At 38.4% G+C, this 21,709-nt stretch overlaps 1 protein-coding gene across 1 annotated transcript in view; it reads right to left on the reverse strand.

Moving 5' to 3' along the window:
* The window catches only part of SRPK1 (SRSF protein kinase 1), a 79,381-nt gene that overhangs the window by 10,205 nt on the left and 47,467 nt on the right, over window positions 1-21,709 (reverse strand). The window contains 7 exon segments of the mRNA XM_045842745.1: window positions 2,723-2,830; window positions 11,709-11,809; window positions 12,172-12,591; window positions 12,971-13,184; window positions 13,613-13,638; window positions 16,031-16,196; window positions 17,075-17,181. Coding sequence (XP_045698701.1) covers window positions 2,723-2,830; window positions 11,709-11,809; window positions 12,172-12,591; window positions 12,971-13,184; window positions 13,613-13,638; window positions 16,031-16,196; window positions 17,075-17,181 — 1,142 coding nt within the window.

Below are 21,709 nucleotides of genomic sequence, written 5' to 3' on the forward strand. Positions count from 1 at the left end.
CCTGGGGTGGGGTGGGGCGGAGCGGGAAATGACGCTCCAGTTCTCATTAATTGTCTCATGTCAAATAAATGCTTTCCTTCCCTGGTCAAGAAAATTCTTGCATGTGCGCTGGTCCAAACAGGGAGCAAGGCTAATACCTCTTTTATCGTTTTTTGCCTCACTTCTTAAACCTGACATAGTAAAAACTATGTTAACTAGCAAGCAGGACCTACTGCCTTCAAACAACCTACTATTAAGAACCAGTTATTATCAAAATAGATCAGATACCATCTATAAACTAGCTGCATTTTGTAGCTGGTGGTATCTCTCACTTATTTACTCTAATGAATCAATTCAAATCAAACCCCTCGAATTCAAAGCTTTAAAATATGGCACAAAATAAATCAGATTTTATTCCAATGTTCCTTCATCTTGTGTGTGCAATACCAAACCTCACTTTATTTCAAACAGCAGCCCACTTTAAAAGTCAATGATATGCCGTAACAAAATGATTTATAAATTCACGTCATATCAACAACATGGTTTTAACTCTATTACTGTTAGTGTAGATGAGTAGCTAGTTATTACTAAGGAAGGCAGCAATGGGAATCAGACATTCTTGAGTCTAATGGGCTGGGGAGCATGAGCCTGTGCGCTCCACCAGGAAGTTACAGCTTCATACACTCTGGGTGATCCCAGCACTGCCCCACTGAGGACTGACACCCTGGCCTTCTCCACTCCAGTACCAGTTTGTTGGGGGGGCAAGTGAAGGTAAGCACATGCACAGCACATGCCCAGTAGAAGTCAAAATGGTGCCAGGGCAGGTGCCTGACCACAGAGGCCTGTCGGTCTAAGCTGGGACAAGGATCAGTTGGCTAGGGGGGTAGACCCATCAAAAGCCCACAGAAGCTTGATAAATAAGTTGATTGGTTATTTTGAAAAAGCACCTGGTCCATCCCAATCCCGAGATAATATAACCCACCTTAACCAGGAAGCCCCCCTCATCAGGAACATACACTCGCTCTGTTTGCACATTCTCCATAGTAACCATGTGGGTCTAGCTGCTGTGTAAACACAGGCTCAGGGTAAGAGTCGGGTGCAGCAGCGCAGCTGGGAACAGCACTCAGCTGCCCACACAGGGACCGAGACTGCTTGGCAGCCGCCTGAAACAGAAACTCTTGCACATTGGCCTCGTTTTGGTCTTGCTACAGACACAGCTGGACTTTTCCATGGCAGAAGGGACGGGAAAGGGACAATGGGAACCCAAAGGCAGTCTTCTATCTCCACCTGGATAAATCTTGCCACACCAGTCTCCTGTGCGTGGGCCTGTGAAATGCCTTTCTCGCCATCCACAACCATCAACAACATTACCTTTGGAATTTCAGGAATGCAGGTGTCAAGAAATCTATGATTCAAATAGGTAGAGGCTTGTAACCTGTCATTTCTCTTTCAAGTTTTCCTGAGAGTTGACTATGAATACATAAATACTACATACTTATTAAAATGACAGTTTATTTTTTGCTCAGTTCACTCAGCTTCTGTGGGCTTTTGATGGGTCTACCCTCCTAGCCAACTGATCCTTGTCCCAGCTTAGACCGACAGGCCTCTGTGGTCAGGCACCTGCCCTGCCACCATTTTGACTTCTACTGGGCATTTATTTGATGGTCTGCAAATATTCATTAAATACTGTTGTATAATAAAGAATTAGTCTATTTTTCTTCTGTCCTGGACAGAGCCTCTAAACTCTTAGAATTTCCAAGTGACAAGAGTACCTTCTGCTATTCATTGTGGAACCCTGGGCCACACTTAAATTTATGCTAATGACGTGACTCATGATGAGCTCGAGTTCTGTCAGTCATTCTAGCAAATCACTGAATCTGAAATGATACTGGAATCCCCAAATTTGTAGCCAGTTGGTTAGAAGTGCAGGTGGCTTATGAAACTCAGAGCTTTTGGCTGTATCTGAATTGACACAGCCTTGTGGGGAACGATGCCCTTAACTTGTGAAGTCTGCACCAGAACTGCACTGTAAACATCCACTCAGAATGTGCCAGGGCCTTGACCAGACACTTTGCTACATATGACACACATGATTCCTGCCGGCATGGCACTTACAGCCCAGCAGAACGGAGACAAGTAAACACACAGTAACAAGGGAAGAGTACGCTCCATCTCAGTGAACAATATAACACGTTCCACCATGAAGCTATTTGTTGGAAATCATTTGGCATCAACTAAATTTACTCCACTTGAGTAGTTGCTTGCCAAGGACAAAGCAGTAATTTATGAATCCACTGATGACTGAGCTTCACTTGTAATGAGGTACAAAGATCTCTGAGTAACTGCTGAACTATACAGATGGAAATGGTTTCCAGGGGCTTCCCTAATCTGAAAATAAGAGCAGAGGTGGAAGGGCAAGGGCATCTGTAACCCAATCAAAAGCAACACCACCTCACAGCAGTTGTTTTCAATCCCCCTCCACACAATCCCTAATCTCCAAACTGCGGTAAGAAGCATTTGGTTTCTTCACCTAACAGGAATTGGCAGGAACCAAATGGAAAGCTAAATGTTTACAACTAGCTTTTGAATTCAGACCTCTCCAGACACAGTACTTAAGAGTACCAGTGATATGCCACACACAAAAAAACTTCGCTTTGTTAATATGCTGGTCTACTGAAACGAACAAACAGCACAAGGTATGTCATTCCAAAATAGCAAGTGAAGGTCAAGGTGGAAACATTACCATGCACGCTGTGCTCCAGATGTCTGCGGGAGTACTATAGCCAGATCCTATCAGAACTTCCAAAGAGCGGTACTGACGTGTTTGAATATCTTCAGTGAAGTGTTTATGCTGAGTAAATGGAGAAGGAAACAGTATTTAAAAAATTTATTTATTCTAAAAAGTAACAAGTCAGTATTGCTTAATAATGGAGATTAAAGTAAATTCTCTGAAGTTTTCCCTGACCCAAAGTTTTTATTTAGCTAGTTTCTTTCCTTTTTCTTTTTAAAGATTTTATTTATTTATTTTTAGTGAGAGGGGAAGGGAAGAAGAAAGGGAGAGAGATATCAATGTGTAGTTGCCTCTCTTACACCCCCAACTGGGGACCTGGCCCTCAACGCAGGCATGTGCCCTGCTGGGAACCAAACCAGTGACCGTTTGGTTTGCAGCCTGTGCTCCACCCACTGAGCCACACCAGCCAGGGCTTAGGTAGTTTTTTAAAGTATCATTTTGAAGCTAATAGCTCCAAATAGCACTTTGCTTAACAGTCTACTCCAAATTATTTTTGCAAATATATGAAACTAAACTTAATATACATGGATTAGAGAATAACAATTTTTTTTAAGATTTAGGTTTCAAATTTCAAGAAGCTTAAAAAACAGCACCTATGCAGAATTCTTGAGCGACACTAGCATCATGACAGAGTAAGGCATACCCTGGGTCTTCCCCCTTTAACCTACAATGAGTGGAATATTTGTAACTCAACAAAGATTCCTCTGATCAGAGCACTAGGATGCATGAGATCCACACATCTGTACATCTTTGTGGACCGGAATGCAAGGAAAGGCAGAACTGGGGTAACAGGAGGGATGGTGCCTGATACCCTGTTCCGCAGTGGCAGGTGAGTCCACAACCCCAGTGAGCAGTGGGGAAGGGGCTCATGACTATGCCCACTGCCTCCAGTAAAGGGAAAGGCAGCAGCAACATTAGCACAAGCAACTCTGGCTCCCTCCCCTGGCTGCAGCAGTGACTGCGACCTTGGCTCTGCCCGCATAGTGGCAGTGTCTGAGACTGAGACAACTCTGGAAGGCACCAGTGACCTGGGAGGCTGAAGCAGCTATAAAGAAATACCTCCCAAGACACACTGTGACAGCTCTGGCAGAAGCTGTGGAGGGTGGAAGATGCTAGTATATATAGCCAGAGCCTGCTCACGTAAGAGAAACCAAAAATTTGTGCTACAGTACCACCTACTGGAAAACAAAAAAGGCCTCTAATTACCAACACGTTGAATTGCTAAAATTAAAGTTGTACTGAGTAAGAAAAGTGTTCACTACTTCAAATGCATCAGCAGAGGGACCAAGCACCATGAATAATCATGGTAACGCAGTATTACAAAAATAAAATGACATTTGTCCAGAAACCAAACGCAGTACCGTGTTAACACTGTGATCTAAATGATAGAGAATTTAAAACAGCTGTCATGAAGAAACTACATGAGATATAAGAAAACTCAGAAAGGCAGTTCAATGATCTCAAGAATAAAATTAATGAGCAAAAGAAGTGCTTTAAAAAAAGACAGTGAAACTCTAAAAAAGAACCAAACAAAAAAGGAGCTTTGGACCTGCAAAACTCAAAATAAGATAAAGAATACATTGGAAATGGAGTAGACCTGGTAGAAGAGAGAACTGGCAAGCTCAAAGATAAAAATCTAGAAATAATTCATATGGAAGAGCAAAAAGAACTAAGATTTTTTTTAAATGAAACTCTATGAGAACTATCCAGCTTCATCATGAAAGGCAGTGTAAGGATGATGGGTATGTCAAAAGGAGAGAAGGAGAAGGAGAAGGAGACAGAGAGCCTATTTAAAGAAATAACAGATGAGAACTTCCCAAATCTGGAGGAGCTGAACATACATAAAGGTCATAGAAAACCTAATTACCTCAATGCAAGAAACATTCTCTAGGACACATTCTATTAAACTGTCAAAAGTCTATGGTAAAGAAAGAACTGTACAGGCAGCCAGGGGGAAAGAGGAAGTAACTTACAAAGGAACTCTCATCAGTCTGTCATCAGAGTTCACAGCAGAAACTCTACAGGCCAGGAGTGGAATGACATATCAAAACCAGTGGAAGACAAAAACTGCCAGCCAAGAATAATACATGGAGCAAAGTTACCCTGTAGACATGAAAAAGGAAGGCTTGCCCAGACAAAACAAAAGCTGAGGGAGTTCATCACCACAGACTTTCCTGACAAGAAATGTTAAAAGGACCTCTTCTACTAGAAACAAAATGGCAAACATACATAAAATATCAAGTAAGGTGACAGAATCAGAAAAACTGCAACTCTCATACAGAACATGGTATGAAGACCTTCATTACAGCATAAAGGTTACAGGGGGAAAAATCATTAAAAACAATAGCTACTTCAATACGGCAAACAACACACAACTGAACAAGGAACAATTTGTCAGTACTAACTTCTCATATATCAACAATCACCTTAAATGTAAATGGACTGAACTCACCAATCGAAAAGCACAGAGTAGCCTGATAGATTAAATAACAAGACCCAACTATATCCTGCCTTTTCAGGAGACTCACCTCAGTGAAAAAGAGAAACAAAGACTCAAGGCAAAGGGGTGAAAAATGACACTCTAAGCAAATGGGATCCAAAGGACAATGTAGTGACACTTACATTAGACAAAATAGATTCAAGCTACAAAAAGTCACAAGAGACAAAAATGGACATTATGTAACAATAAAGGAAACAATCCATCAAAAAGACAATATGCACCAAATAAATTATTAACAATACATATATGCACCAAACTTAGAAGCACTGAAATATATAAAGCAAGTAACAAACTAAAAGGAAAAATGGACAGAAACATAATAGTGGTAGGAGACTTGAACACCCCATTTACACCAATGAGTAAAGCATTCAGATAGCAAGTCAACGAGGAAACACTGGCTTTAAATGACACATAAATCAGATGGACTTAATAGATATAGACAGAACATTCCATCCGAAAGCAACAAAGTACACATTCTTCTCAAGTGCACATGGAACAGTCCAAAGATAGAATGTATGTTAGGACAGAAAACAAGTCGCAATAAATTTAAGAGTGATGTCATATCCAGTATCTTTTCTGAACACAATGGTATGAAAACAGAAATAAACTACAAGAAGAAAGCTGGAAAAAATCACAAATATGTGGAGATTAAATGACATGCTATTCAGCAACTTTGGTCTTTTGTTTGGGCAACAAAAGAATCAAAGGAAAAATCACAAAAAACACCGAGACAGCTGAAAATACGACATACCAAAATCTATGGAATATGCAGCAAAAGCAGCAATAAAAGGCAAGTTTATGGCAACACAGGAATCCCTTGGAGATACTGTGAGTTTGGTTCCAGACCACAATAAAACAAATTCTAACCTTTTTGCTGGTGCTGGGTCTTGCCTTCAATTTGTAAAAAATGTGACATTTATGAAGCTAAGAAAAATGAGGTATGTCTATCCCAAGAAACAAAAATCTCAAATACATATTCTAACCTTAAACCTAAAGGAAAAAAATAATAAGAATCAGAACAGAAAAAAATAAAACAGAGACTAAAATGACAATTGAAGAGACCAATGAAATTAAGAGCTATTTCTCTGAAAAGATAAAACTTTAGAAATGCTCACTTAAAGAGAGAGAGAGAGAGAGAGAGAGAGACAGGAGATTCAAATACATACAATAAAAAATGAAAGCAGTTACAATGAATACCAGAAAAATACAGAAGCTCGTGAAAAGCTGTATGTCACTAAACTGCATAACCTAGAAGAAATGGATAAATTCTTATCATACAACCTTCCTAGACTGAATCATGAATACAAAATCTGAATAGACTAATCACTAGTATAGAAATTAAAACAGTAATCAAAAATCTCTCAAAAAACAAGTCCAGGATAACATGCACCACTGGTGAATCCACCACATAGTCAAAGACTTAATACCTACCCTTCTGAGAACATCATTCTAGTAATCTTGTTATTGGTGGAGAGTGAGACATAGGCTTAGTAATGCAAATCTGAACAAGGCCGTAGAAATTGGAGTGGGAAGAATTAAATCCAAGGATGTTCTCACACACACACACACAAAACAAAAAAAAAAACCACACAATTTAAAAATTCAGGGACTTCCAGCATGATGAGGTGTAGGTAGATACACTTTGCTTCCTTGCCCAACCAAAAGAAGGACAACATATTTAAAAACAAAAAATAACCAGAACTGCCAGAAAATCAACTGTTTGGAAGTCTAACCATCAAGGAGTTAAAGAAGAAACATTCACTCAGACTAGAAGGAGAGGCAGACATGGGCAGCAGAGGCAGAGAGCATATGTGGCAGGATGGCAGCTGGCGCACCAGGTAGTCCCACGTTCAAATGCAGATAAACTGGGAGGAACAACTGGGGAATAAGACAGACTGTGCAACCCAGGGTTCCAGCTCAGGAAAAAAAAAAAGCCTCAAAAAAGTCTCCTCTGACTGGAAAAATGTGTGGGGGCTGTGGCAGTGGGAGAAATCCCAGCCTCACAGGAGAGTTCGCTGGAGAGGCCCATAGGGTCCCAGAACATACACAAACCCACCCACCCAGGAATCACCACCAGAAGGGCCCAATTTGCTTGTGGGAAGAGGGGGAAGGACTGAAAACCCAACGAGAACCAAGCAAGAGGCACTGTCCCCTCTCTGACCCCTCCCCCACATACAGCACCACAATGTAGCAGTGACCAGGGTTGCCTTGCCCTGGTAAATACCTAAAGCTCCGCCCCTTGCAACATAACAGATGTGCCAAGACAAAGAAATATGGTCCAAATGAGAGAACAGATCAAAACTCCAGAAAAAGAACTAAGCAATGAGGAGACAGCCAACCTATTAGATGCAGATTTCAAAACAATGATAATCAGGATGCTCACAGAAATGACTGAGTATGGCTGCAAAATAGAGGAAGAAGTGAAGGCTATGCAAAGTGAAATAAAGGAAAATGTACAGGAAACCAACAGTGAAGGGAAGGAAACCAGGACTCAAATCAATTTGTAGAAGGAAGAAATAAATATTCAACAGGAATAGAATGAAGAAAACAAGAATTTAAAAAAAAAAATTGAGGAGAGGCTTAGGGAACCTCCGGGACAACTTTAAATGTTCCAACATCCAAATCATAGGGGTGCCAAAAGGAGAAGAGAAGAGCAAGAAACTGAAAACTTATTTGAACAAATAATGAAGAACTTCCCCAATCTGGCAAAGGAAATAGACTTCCAGGAAGTCCAGGAAGCTCAGAGAGACCCAAAGAAGTTGGGAGTTCCAAGGAGGAACACACTAAGGCACATCATAATTACATTACCCAAGATTAAAGAGAAGGAGAGAATCTTAAAAGCAGCAAGAGAAAAGGACACAGTTACCTACAAAGGAGTTTTAGACTATCAGCTGATTTCTCAAAAGAAATCCTGAAGGCAAGAAGGGGCAGGAAAGAATTATTCAAAGTCATGAAAGGCAAGGACCTATATCCAAGATTACTCTATCCAGCAAAGCTTTCATTTAGAATAGAAGGGCAGATGAAGTGATTCCCAGACAAGGTCAAGTTAAAGGAGTTCATCGTCACCAAACCCTTCTTATATGAAATGTTAAAGGGACTTAAGAAAAAGGTGATAAAAAATTATGAACAGTAAAAGGACAACAAACTCACAACTATCAATAACTGAACCTAAAAAACAAACTCAAAAAAGAAACAAAAAAAAACTTAGCAAATAACTAAAATAAGAACAGAATCACAGAAATGGAGATCACATGGAGGGTTATCAGCAGGGAGGGCGATGGGGAGAATGAGGGAAAAGGTACAGGGAATAAGAAGCATAAATGGTAGGAAGAAAACAGACAAAAGGAGGTTAAGAATCATGTAAGAAATAGGGAAGCCAAAGATCTTATATGTACGACCCATGGACATGAAGTAAGGGTGAGGAATGCTGGTGGGATGGGGGCTGCAGGGAGGAGGGGAATAAAGGGGAGAAAAAATGGGACTACTGTAATAGCACAATCAATAAAATATATTTTAAAAATATTCAATGGCTACATGTGGGAGAGAGTAGGAAAAGCCAAAAGCAACTCTGTGGCAGAGGCCTATACAGTCAGCTGTCTGTTGACAAAAACAGAGATGAAGAGACTTAAGAGAGGGAAATGGTTTTAAAGGAAAATGAAGGGTTCTGACACTGAGTTTGAAGTGGAAATGAACTGTAAGTGACACATTTACAAAACAAGGACATGCTGCTTAAAGTGGTTGTCTTTTTTCACGTGCCTCACTAATGCCTTAAAGAACCTGGAAGTAACCACTGAGGTCAAGTATTAGCAAAAATAAAGAAGGTGAATTGGGTATATACACACATTTCCACTCATTCCGAAACTCTCCAGCGCTAATTTTTAAGGCATTAACTGACAAAGACCGAAAGTGACAAAGAAGAGCAATAAAATTTAAAAGTTGGAAAGCAGAGAGATTTTTGGTGAATGTCTTAGTGGATCCAAGAAAGCTGAGTAATAAGCCACAAAAAAAGCTGAAAAGCATGTGATATATACCATAGTACACCTCTTCCAAGGCTAAGGATCTGGTGGTATCGAGTACCTCTGGAAGTAGAAATAAAGGTGGGTTCAATACAGGGATACTACTTTAAAATATCTGTTAAAGAAATGGAGTTCCAGAACACAGGGCTTGATGTATTCTAACAGCCCCTTCCCTGTCCTACAGACCACCTGGAGGTTTTCTCTGGAGTGGGTACAACAGGGTCTCTGGAGGACACAAAGCAGCACAGTTGGGGGACAGCAGCATTCTGAAAACAGGGAAATTAAGTAACTGCATGTATTTTATGTTGAATCCTGAATTTTCTTGCTTAACTCAGCTTCCAGAATGGTAGCAGCCAGGCATTTACTCTCTGGGTAGGAGATTTGAGGAAGACTCTAAGTGAGGAAAGATAGAGATACTAACTGGATGAAATGAAACACCCTGACAGATGTACAAACTGCCAGTTCCAAAAACAGTCACAGGATACAAGGTTCAGTAGAGGAAATACAGTCAATAATATTTAATAACTATGTATGGTGCCAAGTAGGACTAGACTTATCAGGGTGATCACTTTATAAGTTATACAAATGTCCAACCACTATGTTGTACACCTGAAAGTAATATAATCTTGCATGTTAACTGTAATTGAAAACTAAAACAAACAAAGAGTAACAGTCGACAAGATTGACATAGGCAGAGCCTCCAAATGGCTTTCCAATAACTTCTTGCAACAAGAAACCTTACAGGAAGAAAATGTCAAAATTGGAAAAATAATTAATATTCTCTGAGAGACAACCAGAGAAAACAAAAGACTCTTAGAGAGTAAAAATATAACAGGGAAATGAGAGAAAAAAGGCTGAAAACATATTTGAGAAATCTCCCAGCAAAAAAAACGAAATTACAGAAAATAGGACAGAAAGGTAAGAAGTGAGAGCAACTGCACAGACACCTAACATATGACTAATGAGATTTCAGAACCAGAAAACAGAGACCAAGGAGTAGAAAATTTAAAAAAAAAAATCAAGAATGAGGAAAAACCAAAGAACCACAGTTTCACTACTGAGTACTTAGCATAATGGATGAAAACGGGCCTTGTAAGGCACACTGCTGTGAAAGGGTGGTCCTACAGACTTCCGTGGGGGAAAGGTTTCATACAAAAAAGTCAAGAACCAGAATGGCACTGGTCTTTAGCAGCAACAAGATGGAAACTAAAACAATGAATGGAGAAATGACAACCATTCTGAGGGAAAATGATTCTCAACCTAAAAATTTACACCCAGCTGACTGACTGTAAAAGCAGAATAAAAACATTATCAGATTTGATTCAAGGCTCCCCACTCTGCCTGCCCAATCTCACACACCCTTTCTTAGAAAGCTACTAAAATTGTATGTACTCCAAAACCAAACCAAACCAAGAGAGATCAGAAAGACAGGAAACAGGATATGAAGAAAGAGTAACAATAATCTCCAAGATGACAGTGAAGAAAATCCCAAATGGCAGAAATGCAGCAGGCCTATACGGCAACCCAAATGGTGAACACAGATTAGAAGACTCCTAAATTCCAGGATAGAGCTCTTTAGGAAAAAAGAAGTTGAAAGAATATCATGGTATTTATATGTATTAAAGTGTAAGTATTTACAACACTGGGTGTAAAAATGGGGAAGAACAAAGCGATTAAGTGTACAAAGACAATTAAGCAATGAAATATAGTGCTAGGCAGAAAGGCAAAAGGAATTGTAACACAATATATACTCCGCTAAGCTGAGCATAGCATTAGAGTCCTAATAATAATAATAGTAAACATGGAGTGATTACCTAGCCAAAAGTAATATTGAAGTTGGAAATGGGTGAGGTGGTGGTAGTTTAGTCCTACTTTTCAGGAGGAAGAAATAATACCTAAGGCTGAAAAAGAGAATTGGGAGCAATACAACCAAGTCATTTATTAGGGACATGAAGGTAAATACTGTTATGTGGAGAGAGAAAAATTGGAAAAGGCAGAGCAGATTTTTGAACCCAAACCTATATAACTGTCTCTAAACTATACACATGCATGAATGATAAGCAAAAGTATTTAAAAAAAATCAAGCTATTTGAAAATCACATGTGGATAAAAAAGGGATCCTCTAACGTAACAAACCTGACAAGTCCAGGGACCAAAAATAACCTCACAGGGTGATCTGATCACAAATGCAACCTGTGCAGGATTGTTTCATTATACTGTTCTCTATATTTACCTCAGTAAATATATTTAAACTTTTCCATAAAAAAACATTAAAAGAAAGAGGTGAAAAAAATTCATTAAAATATTAGTTGGAAATCTGGGATAGAACTGAAGATGTTTTCTTCTGTTAGCATAACTAAGTCCAAATTCTCAGCCATTACTAGTCACTTCAACACAAAGCACTGAGACAAGTTTAACTTACCACCCAACATGCATTTCCAAGATCAGCAATCTTCACCTGGAGCTTCTCTGCATTTTTTGGATCGAGGGGATTAACAAGAAAATTTCCAGCAGTGGATTTTCCTATAGACAACAGGCATCATCAGCAAGACTGTTCAACAAACACAGAACTACCTAAAGGTTAATAAAACTCTGAGGTAACACACAGGATCCCAATGGGAACCTACAACAACCTTTCTAAGATAAAAGGAGTATAGTAACGCCTTGAGTTTCCAGAATTAAAACCTTCATAGCAACAAGTTGAAATGCTGTGCATTTATTTACACCACCGATAATATTTGAAGTCATCTACAGATTTACACACTGAAGGTAACCTGGACACCTGCTACAAAGCTATTGACAAACACCATGGTACTTTTAGTCTAGAAACTCATGAGTATGTTATGCAGGGAAGGAGTTCTGGGGAAGTATGTCTGCATAGGTACCTTTGTTGTCCAATGGTCCATTATGTTCTTGGTCTTGCTCCTCTTCACAGGGGATCTCTGCCCGAATGCTTTCCTGAAGTTGACTGATGTCCTGTTCACTGAATGACTGGTCTACATTCGATGAAGACTGGCACACCATGGTGTCTGACACCTCAGAGGTTACAGGTGTACAAGAGTCTGTTTCTTGAGATGTGCTGTCGTCTCCATTTTGGGAGGTTAGGAAACTAGTTTCCTGCTTCAAATTTTGGACATCACAGTCATTAGCATTATGTAGATCCTCTTTAAGCCTCAATGTTTCTTTATTACTGTTCTCAGTATAATTAACGATTTCAATCACTCCATTGCAATTAATTTCTGCTGCACCACCCTCTACACCACGTTCCGTAAGTGTTTGATCCTGGTCAACGGTACTTGACTCTTCTAAGGAACAAACAGACAAAAAGGGTGTATATGTATGTGTAGGAGTGAAAGAACAGAAAAATTTCACCATGAGATCAAAACACTTTCTAGAACTTACACATGGTTACATAAAAACATGACTGAACATCTAAAACCTATTTATGGAAGGACAAAGATCCTCTTATCCTTACCCAATTGCTAAATGAAGTCTATACTGCATTTCCTGAGAAAAATTAGAAATTACATTAGAATATCCCCTGCCTAACATTTATGACAAATTCTGTATTCTTACTGTATAAGGACACCCCCAGAGATGTGTTGTATGCATGAAACCACTATATATAACAATAATAATAGTAAAGTTTGCTATAAAGTAATTTTTGTGATGCTCTATTTATACCAAGTTTTTCTTGGGTCATTTTATTAGGTGGGTTCTCTTTCAAGGGTCTTTCAACAGGACTCTCTGATTCTTCTTGCTTGTTTGGTCTTTTTTGCCCAGGGCCCGACTCTTTCTCCATTTCCTCAATTTCCTGCATTCGCTTCTCTAGTAATTCTGCCTGGCGCTTCTGCTTCTTCTTCAATTTCTTCTTCTTATTCTTTGACATTTTGTCAGCCTGGGCGGAGATTACAAACAGATAAAGCCTTCAGGTGGCTAATCCATTACCCCTAGTTGGAGATAACTGTTAACTTTAATTACTTCCTAGTCAAATGCCACTCTTTCCCTAACATAGTACTTAACATTTTCATTAACTTAAAATATGTGTACACTCTTATTAAAGTAAATAAAAACAAAATCAACAACAAAAGTGGTCCTCTGAGCAGTCTGTGGGGCTGGTGTACTCGAAGACACACTCAAATTTATGGACACTGAACCACTACCAATTTGTGGAAGATGCATGAGAATTTACTGAAGAAAATTATAGAAGCGCAGGAATATTTTTTCTTTGGTTTTCAAATTCTAAAACTGTGATTATCCATAACAGAAGAACCCCTGCCTATTGCCCATAGATCAGAATTAAATATGGAAACACCTTATACTTACTGGTTTAGGCTGGGGCGCAGTACTGACTGAAAAGAAAAGAAAACCAAGTAAGACTCCTAGCATTCAGCAGGCAATATAAACCAATGCTCATATAGATACCATACCAAAACTTACAGTTTATATTGTAGCAACAATTACTTAAGCAACTTTGGTAGAAACAACATTGCCTTTTTAAAAGAAAAAATAATGCATAAAAAGTTGACAAAGTAAGTTTAAGTAAACTAATTTCCTCAGATAGCATAAATATATGGAGAGTCAAGTCCCTATTTCTGGTTTCTACTATTAAAGCTGCTAAAATCCCATTCCTTCATAATGCTTAAAATGGAGTAGGACAGGCAACAACCCCTCATGCAGGACTCTCATCTCTATGTTTCCACTTAACCCTTGTCAGTTTGAAAAGCAGAGTGGCAGCAAGAGCTGTAGTAGTTTGTTACACAGCATATCATGGATATTAGTTTAGCCTGGGTAGGTGGTAGAATCTATATCTCTCTTCAAAATTTTTTTAAATTGTGATAAAAACACGTAAAATTCCCTCTTAACCATTCTTAAGTGTATAGTTCAGTAGAGGTAACTGTATGCACTACTGCTGTGTAAAATTTCTAGAATCTTTTCATTTTGAAAAAAATAAAAAATAAAAAACCACACACAAAAAACAAAAACAAAGCCCCCGCAAAAGCTCTATGTTCAAAAACTCCCCATTTCCCCCTTCCTGAGTTTTCCTTTTTAAAGGAAGCCTGTGATAACTGATACTTCAACTTGAGGACCAAGAAATCTCCTCAACATAATTAAACTACTAAAATTGAAATCTGTACCTTGAATGGAAAAAAATTACCATAACCATGGTAGCCAATATATATTTACCACACAACACTGTGAGGTACACTGTCAACTGCTTTCACATGAAATTTAAACCCAGTAATTGCTGCATGGGGGAAAAATGAAGCCAAGTGACCCAGCCAATGATGAAGCCAAGATTCAAACCAGGTCTGTTCATGTCAGTGCTTAAGCTCAAGTCCTTACTAGCAACATTATCTTGCTCCTGATCCATAAATGAGCATGTACCATCATGGTAAGAGGTAAATACATCAAAAATGGCCACCAAATAATAAGAGAAAACATTTTGAAACAATATGAATCAGCTTATATATACACAGCTGACTCAGATTTGAACTGTATGGGTCCACATACTTGAGGATTTTTAAAATAAATACTGTAAATGTATTTTCTCTTACTAATGATTTTCTTATTTCTAGCTTACTTTACTATAAGGATATAGTATAGTATATAACACACATGTTAATCAACTGTATGTTATTAATAACCCTTCTGGTCAACAGTAGACTATTAGCAGTTAAGTTTTGGGGGAGTCAAAAGTGGTAAACTGCAAGAAAAAAAAATCCAAGATGTGCCAGATTTAATTACAGCAGGCAGGAGGGTTAAAGGAAGAGACGAGAGGTTAATCATTGACTGCAAGCCCAAACCAACAGACTGGTGACATTCTTGAATGTATGCTTTAACTTGCAATTAACCTCCAGGCGGCTATTTCTGAGAGAACAGCCTGATAGCTAGCTGACCACCAGGCACCATGCATCCTGAACCTTACTAAAGCATGCTCTTTCCGGACAGTCGCACACAACAGATCTTAAAGAGCAAACAATTCTTCTTTCTGGGCTATGCACCTATCTCAGAACTAAACCTTTACAGCTAAAATCATTTTTCTTTTAAATTTTCACCCGAGGACATGCTTATTGAGAGTGAGAGGAAGGGAGGAGAAAGAGAAGGAGAGAAACATCAATGTGAGAGAGAAGTATCTATTGACTGCCTTTCACATGTGCCCTGACTGGGGACTGAACCTGCAACCTAGGCATGTTCCCTGACCAGGAATCGAACCTGTGATCTTTCAATTTCTGGGATGATGCTTCAACTGAGCCTGGGTCTACAGCTAAATTTTTTCAAAACAATTTACATCTTTTTCCCCTAATCCGTTTGCATAAAAGAGCTCTGTCAATCCCAGGATGGTGGACATGTCTTCTTCATCTAGACCTGCTGCTGGGGGTTTCCACATATGGCCCAGTACGCAGTCCTTTTTCGGGCTAACATATGGCTCAATAAAGCTTTTCTTTTAGAAAAGCTTTTGGCCGTGATTTAACATAGTGAGTTTGTGAATGTATGGGGGTCTGCATGTGTAACTCCCTGGTTGATCAAGGGTCAACTGTAAAAATATGTACAGTCTTCTCCTAATATGGGAGCAATCCTGAGAATGAAAAAAGTCTTTGGAGGGCTGGGACTACTTCTTCCACATATGCACTTACTGTATCTTACTGTTAAATGAATGAGTGGTACTTTAATTAACTGCCTGATAATAGAGTATAAATAGAAACTTAACTTCTAATGAGAGCAAAGCCCCACAGCTATTACCTGCAGACCCGGAAGGTGGAGGAGCTCCAGACCGCTGCCATTCTGTTGCTTCTGCAGCCAGCCTCCGGATGTACTGTTCATTCACTGACAACAAGATGTTTTCTGGTTTAATGTCAGTGTGGATGATCCGGCACTTGCTGTGTAAATAATCCAGACCCTGTAACACCTGAATGGGAATAGAGCAGGAGACTCGAGAACACAAAATATAAGTCCTTCTGGAGAAGGAAGAAATCACAATGTAACATTTAAAAAATAAAAATATAAAAATGATGTGGTAGTTTTCCACAGAGGATAAAGTATTTTTTAAAGCACAAAGGAACTTTCTCAGAAAGATTACTGGAACTATGAATGAAGGCAAGAGTTTACTTATAATAAAAAGCTCTTCCAAGTTTTACAAAGCTAATTAATTCTATTCAGAGATATCGTTAACTAAGTACATTACAAAGACTAAGAATAAACGGTCAACATGCCCTTTAAGTATTGAAATGTAGGTTATGAAAGAGATTTAGATATCTTTTAATTCAAATTTCCTTGCTGATAAAGACTGAGGTCTCTTGCTTCCCAGTCTGGAGCTCTTTCCACCAAAACACATTATCCAAATTGTTTACCCTTTGAAGTATTGATTATTTCCTGATAGTGAACGTCTTTATTGAACACTGAAAGGTATTTATAATATTAGAAAGTGCACATGAATAATGTTACATAAAAAGATATAACAATTTGACACAGCAATTCTTTATTAACATAGAATCAATATTTGCAACCAGAACTTCTGAATAAGGGCTCCAAGTTCCCCCAAATCAGGAACTGTACAGAGCTTCCCCTCTGATAATTATTACAGAAGATGAATGGGAGGGAAAATGGTTATAATAAAAAATTCAAAAACAGAATAAATACAGTTAACCTTAGGGGCTGAATAAAATGATTTTAGCAATTAAAACAAAAAACCCTAGTTTTTCAAACAAAACATCTATTGGAAATAGGAAACTCCTGACACTGAAGAATATAAAACAATCAGCACACAGACAATACTAAGATACATACTTGCTGAATGATTTTTTTGACACAAGGCAGTGGAAGCCCTTGATAATTGGACTTGATGATCCACTTCAGTAGATGATGGCCCAAAACTTCAAACACCATGCAGATATCTGGATGTTTGTTAAGGAGGAAAAAGGGAAGCAAAATGTGTCCCACACCAAATAAATTGTTATTATATTATTCTTCAGGTATAAAAACTTAGTGTTTGACTAAAAAAAAAATCTAGCTGCCAGTATTCTGAAATCCCAAGGTTAATTAATGCTTCAATAACTGAAAACATCCAAGAAATGAAAAATTCTTGTAGGTTAGTTTATCAATACAACTATGGAAGGAAAAAGAAATTCTGCTTTAACTACAAAAGTTAATGTACCAAAACTTAACCCTCAAAACGGAAATGTCCACATCTTAAACAACAGAGGAAACTGACTTGCTTTATGCTCTGTAGTTCACAAAATTGTCTGAGTCCGGTGCCGCTACGGGTCCTTACATGTGAGCATCGGCACACAGCAGGAATGCCTGAAGTCTAGTAGTATGCAGAACATTGCAGGGATTTTAGTAGCAAGAAGTTGGTATCGTCCATCTCTAGAAGTTTCTACATAAATTGGAAAATCAAAACATGAAAATGTAATAATGATCTAGTCCCAGACTTTTGTTTTACATAAGATTCTCGACTAAAGAAAAACCCAGATTCTTGAGGAAATGGCCAAATCCAGGGTGACCCTTGATGTACCAAGAGGAAAAATCTCAAGAAGAAATAGGATACCACTAGCCGAAGTTGGGAACATTTTAAAGAGTGAGGTTATAAATTAACTTAAAACTAAAAACAGAATGAGTCCAAATAGATACTAAAATAAGTGTGAATATAAGTGGAAAGGAGAAATATCCTCTTTAGAGAAAAAGTCATATAATAAATATACAAAGTATGACAGAAATAGAAAATTGCCATTTTATAATAACTACAGTAATAACTGATTCGGGTTAAGAATCAGTGGGCACTAAGACTACTAAAGGGAAGACTGTTGGAAAAAATTGTCACAGTATCACCCCATGGACTGCTTAAGGAAAAAGATACACTTACACAGGGAAATCTGGAAATGACTGCTTTAACACCTGCTGATCAAACTTACCACCAATGATAAGCACAAATTCACATCATGTGCCCTTTGAGAAGAACAAAAACACCTCCATATAGTGCACCTGGCAAAAATTATTAACCTGAATTTAACTATGAGGCAACAATTAGACAAATCCAAATCAAGAGACAAAACAACTGGCCTGGATTCCTAAAAAGTTAATGCCTTGAAAAGAAAGAACTGTTCTAAATTAAAGATTGAAGGGACATGACTATCTCAGGGAAACATAAATCAAAATTACAGTAAAATACTTTCAAACTCACTAGAATGAATAAAATAAAAAGACCAACATGACCAAATGTAGGTGAGAATGTGGAGTAATTAAAACTCTCATACTATGTTAGCAGAAGTGTAATGTTAGCAGAAGTGTAAAACGGTGCTGCCACTTTGGAACACTGGTCGGAATTAAACATACAAACAACTAGGAACGTCTGCTTCAGTCAACACAGGGTAGCAGAAACTGGATTTACCCTCTTGCTTGAAACAACAAAAATCAGACAAAATACATAGAACAACAGATTTTAAGATCCTGGACATCAGGAAATGAAATCCGTGATCTCTGGGAGAAGGTAAAAAATGAGCTGAAGCCTATAATTGTCCCATCTTACTGCCTTGAGATTTTCCATGCAGACCCCTTAAGTTAAACATACAGAGTTGAGAGGCTAAGGCAGCTATAGTTCATAAAACAAGGTACCAGTACCAGAGATGAGAGAGCCGCAGAAAAAGAGAACCCTGGTGATCTGGAGATGGACCCCGTCGCATAGTTAGCAGTGCATTCATCAGAACAGGTACAGGAGGAAACTACCAGACGTAGACGGAAATCACCTGGAAGGATCAGAAGAAACAGCGCCCAGCATTCTCACAGGGTGCCAGCAGTATGTGTTCTCATCACACAGACTAGAAAAACTGTCATCAACCTACACATACATGGTCAAATAATTGAAGACGATTATACAACGTGGAAAGGACAGTCTCTTCAATACATGGTGTTGAAAAAACTGGATAGCCACATGCAAAGAACCACTGGACTATCTACCTCACATCATATCCCAAAATTAACTCAAAATAAATTGAAGACCTAACCAATAAGAGCTAAAACCATAAAACTCCTAGAAGAAAACATAGGCAATAGCTCATTGATATAGGTCTGACAATGATTTTTCTGGACTTGACACCAAAATCAAAGGTAAAAAATCCAAAAATAAACAAGTGGGACTACACCAAACTAAAGATCTTCTGTATGCGTCAATTGAAAGAAAAGGCAATGTACAGAATGGGAGAAAACATCTGATAAGAGGCCAAATGTCCAAAACATATTAAAAAAGTTATATATCTCAACAGAAAAAACCCCCAATATGATTAAAAAATGAACAGAGGGTCCGAACAGACATTTTCCCAAAGATACACAACTGGCCAACAGGTACATGGAAAGGTGCTCACCATCACTAATCATCAGGGAAATGCAAATCAAAACCAGTGAGATATCACCTTCCACTTGATAGAAAGGCTATTATCAAAAAGACAGGAGATGACAAGAATTGGTGAGGATGTGGAATAAAGGGAACTCTTGTGCACTATTGGTGGGAATGTAAATTGGTACAGCCACTGTGGAAAATAGTATGGCATTTCCTTAAAAAAGAAAAAAATTACCATATGAATGAGCAATTCCACTTCTAGGTATTTATCTGAAGGAAATGAAAACATATGTCAAAGAAATATCTGCACACCCATGTCATTACAGCATTATTCACAACAGCCAAGAAAAGAAAACAATCTAAAGGTTCATCAAGGAATGAATAGGATGAATGGATAAAGAAGAGGTGGTATATACACAGCATGGAACATTATTCAGCAATAAAAAGGAAATTGCGCCATTTGTGACAACATGTATAGGTCTTGAAGGCATTATGTTGAATGAAAGTCAGACAGAGAAAGATCACTCATATGTGGAATCTAAACAAAACAAAACCCCCCAAATTTATAGACAGCAGAACAGATCAGTGGTTGCCACAGGTGGGGTTAGAGGAAATGGGTGAAGGTAGTCAAAAGGTACAAACTTGCCCTGGCTGGTGTAGCTCAGTGGATTGAGCGCGGGCTGCGAACCAAGCATCACAGGTTCAATTCCCAGTCAGGGCACATGCCTGGGTTGCAGGCCATGGCCCCCAGCAACTGCACATTGATGTTTCTCTTTCTCTCTCCCTTCCCTCTTTAAAAATAAATAAATAAAGTCTTAAAAAAAAAAAGGTACAAATTTCCAGTTTTAACATGATGCTGTACTGTGTATTATTACTATGTTGTACACCTAACATAGCAGTAGAGGAATACTAACAGTATTATATGTCAAATATATTTCTATTAAAAAAAAAACAAACTAGAAAATTTGTAGTCATGGAGCATTGGGTAGTGATTAGACTTACCCAATCTACCAAAGATTCATCTACCTGGTCCAGATCCATCTACCAAATCATAGAAGTAAAACTGAAAAGGATCAAACTTTTTCCAAGTAACATAACTGCTTCCTAGAACAAAGCTCAAGACATATAGGAATAAAAAGCATCTGGCAGCCAGGAAGTAAAAAGTCACAATGTCTCAAAGATTACCAGGTAGCAAAGATGCAGGAAAATGTTATCTGAAAATTAGTACATTCGACCATTTGAAAATGACCCAGGACTATCAACAGAAATTAGAATTAGCAGACAAGAAAATTTAATTTATAGCTGTATTATATAATTTTAAAAAATTTATTGATTTGAGAGAGAAACATTAATTTGTTGTTCCACATGTTTATGCAGTTATTGGTTAATTCTTGTATGTGCCCTGACCAGAGATCAAACCTGCAACCTTGGTGTACTGGGACGATGCTCTAATGAACTGTGAGCTACCTAGCCAGGGTTTCTGTATTCTATTGAAAAGTAGAGACACAGAAAGTATAAAATAAGAGACCCAAATTGAACTTCTGAGATAAAAAGCACAATGTGAGAGATGAAAAAAATACTCGATGGGATAAATGGCACGTAAGGAACTGCAGAATAAGATTGGTGAACTTGAAGGTATAGCAGTAGAAACTATCCAAAGTAAGAAACAGAAAAAAAATAAAAATAAAAACCAACCAACCAGCTCACACAACCCACAGGAGTAAGCTGCAGTGGTCAATTTTAAGTGACTAGAAAAGGGAGGAGAGAAAATAAATAACAGCATTGCTCTTCACAATAGATCAAGAAATCACAAAAGTAATTAATGGCAGTGATCAAACCAGTAGCAAAGTGTACTCCTCCTAATGTTTAGATTCTGTTCACCATTTCCTGCTAAATGGAATTAGGGCTTCTTAGAGAAATGGATCATTTTAGGTTTGGAGAGGAAATGTACAAAATGACCCTGAAACATCTTGATGTGCCAAATAATAAACTGTCAAAGACCTGACATGGACCCTGACTCAAGTAAGAATAAAAAAAACTGAAAGAAAAAAATGAGAGCCCGGCGGAAGTGCAGATCGGTGGAGAGCACA

The sequence above is a fragment of the Phyllostomus hastatus genome, unplaced genomic scaffold (assembly GCF_019186645.2).
Source record: "Phyllostomus hastatus isolate PE091 unplaced genomic scaffold, TTU_PhHast_1.1 phas_contig_40, whole genome shotgun sequence".
Lineage (NCBI taxonomy): Eukaryota > Metazoa > Chordata > Mammalia > Chiroptera > Phyllostomidae > Phyllostomus > Phyllostomus hastatus.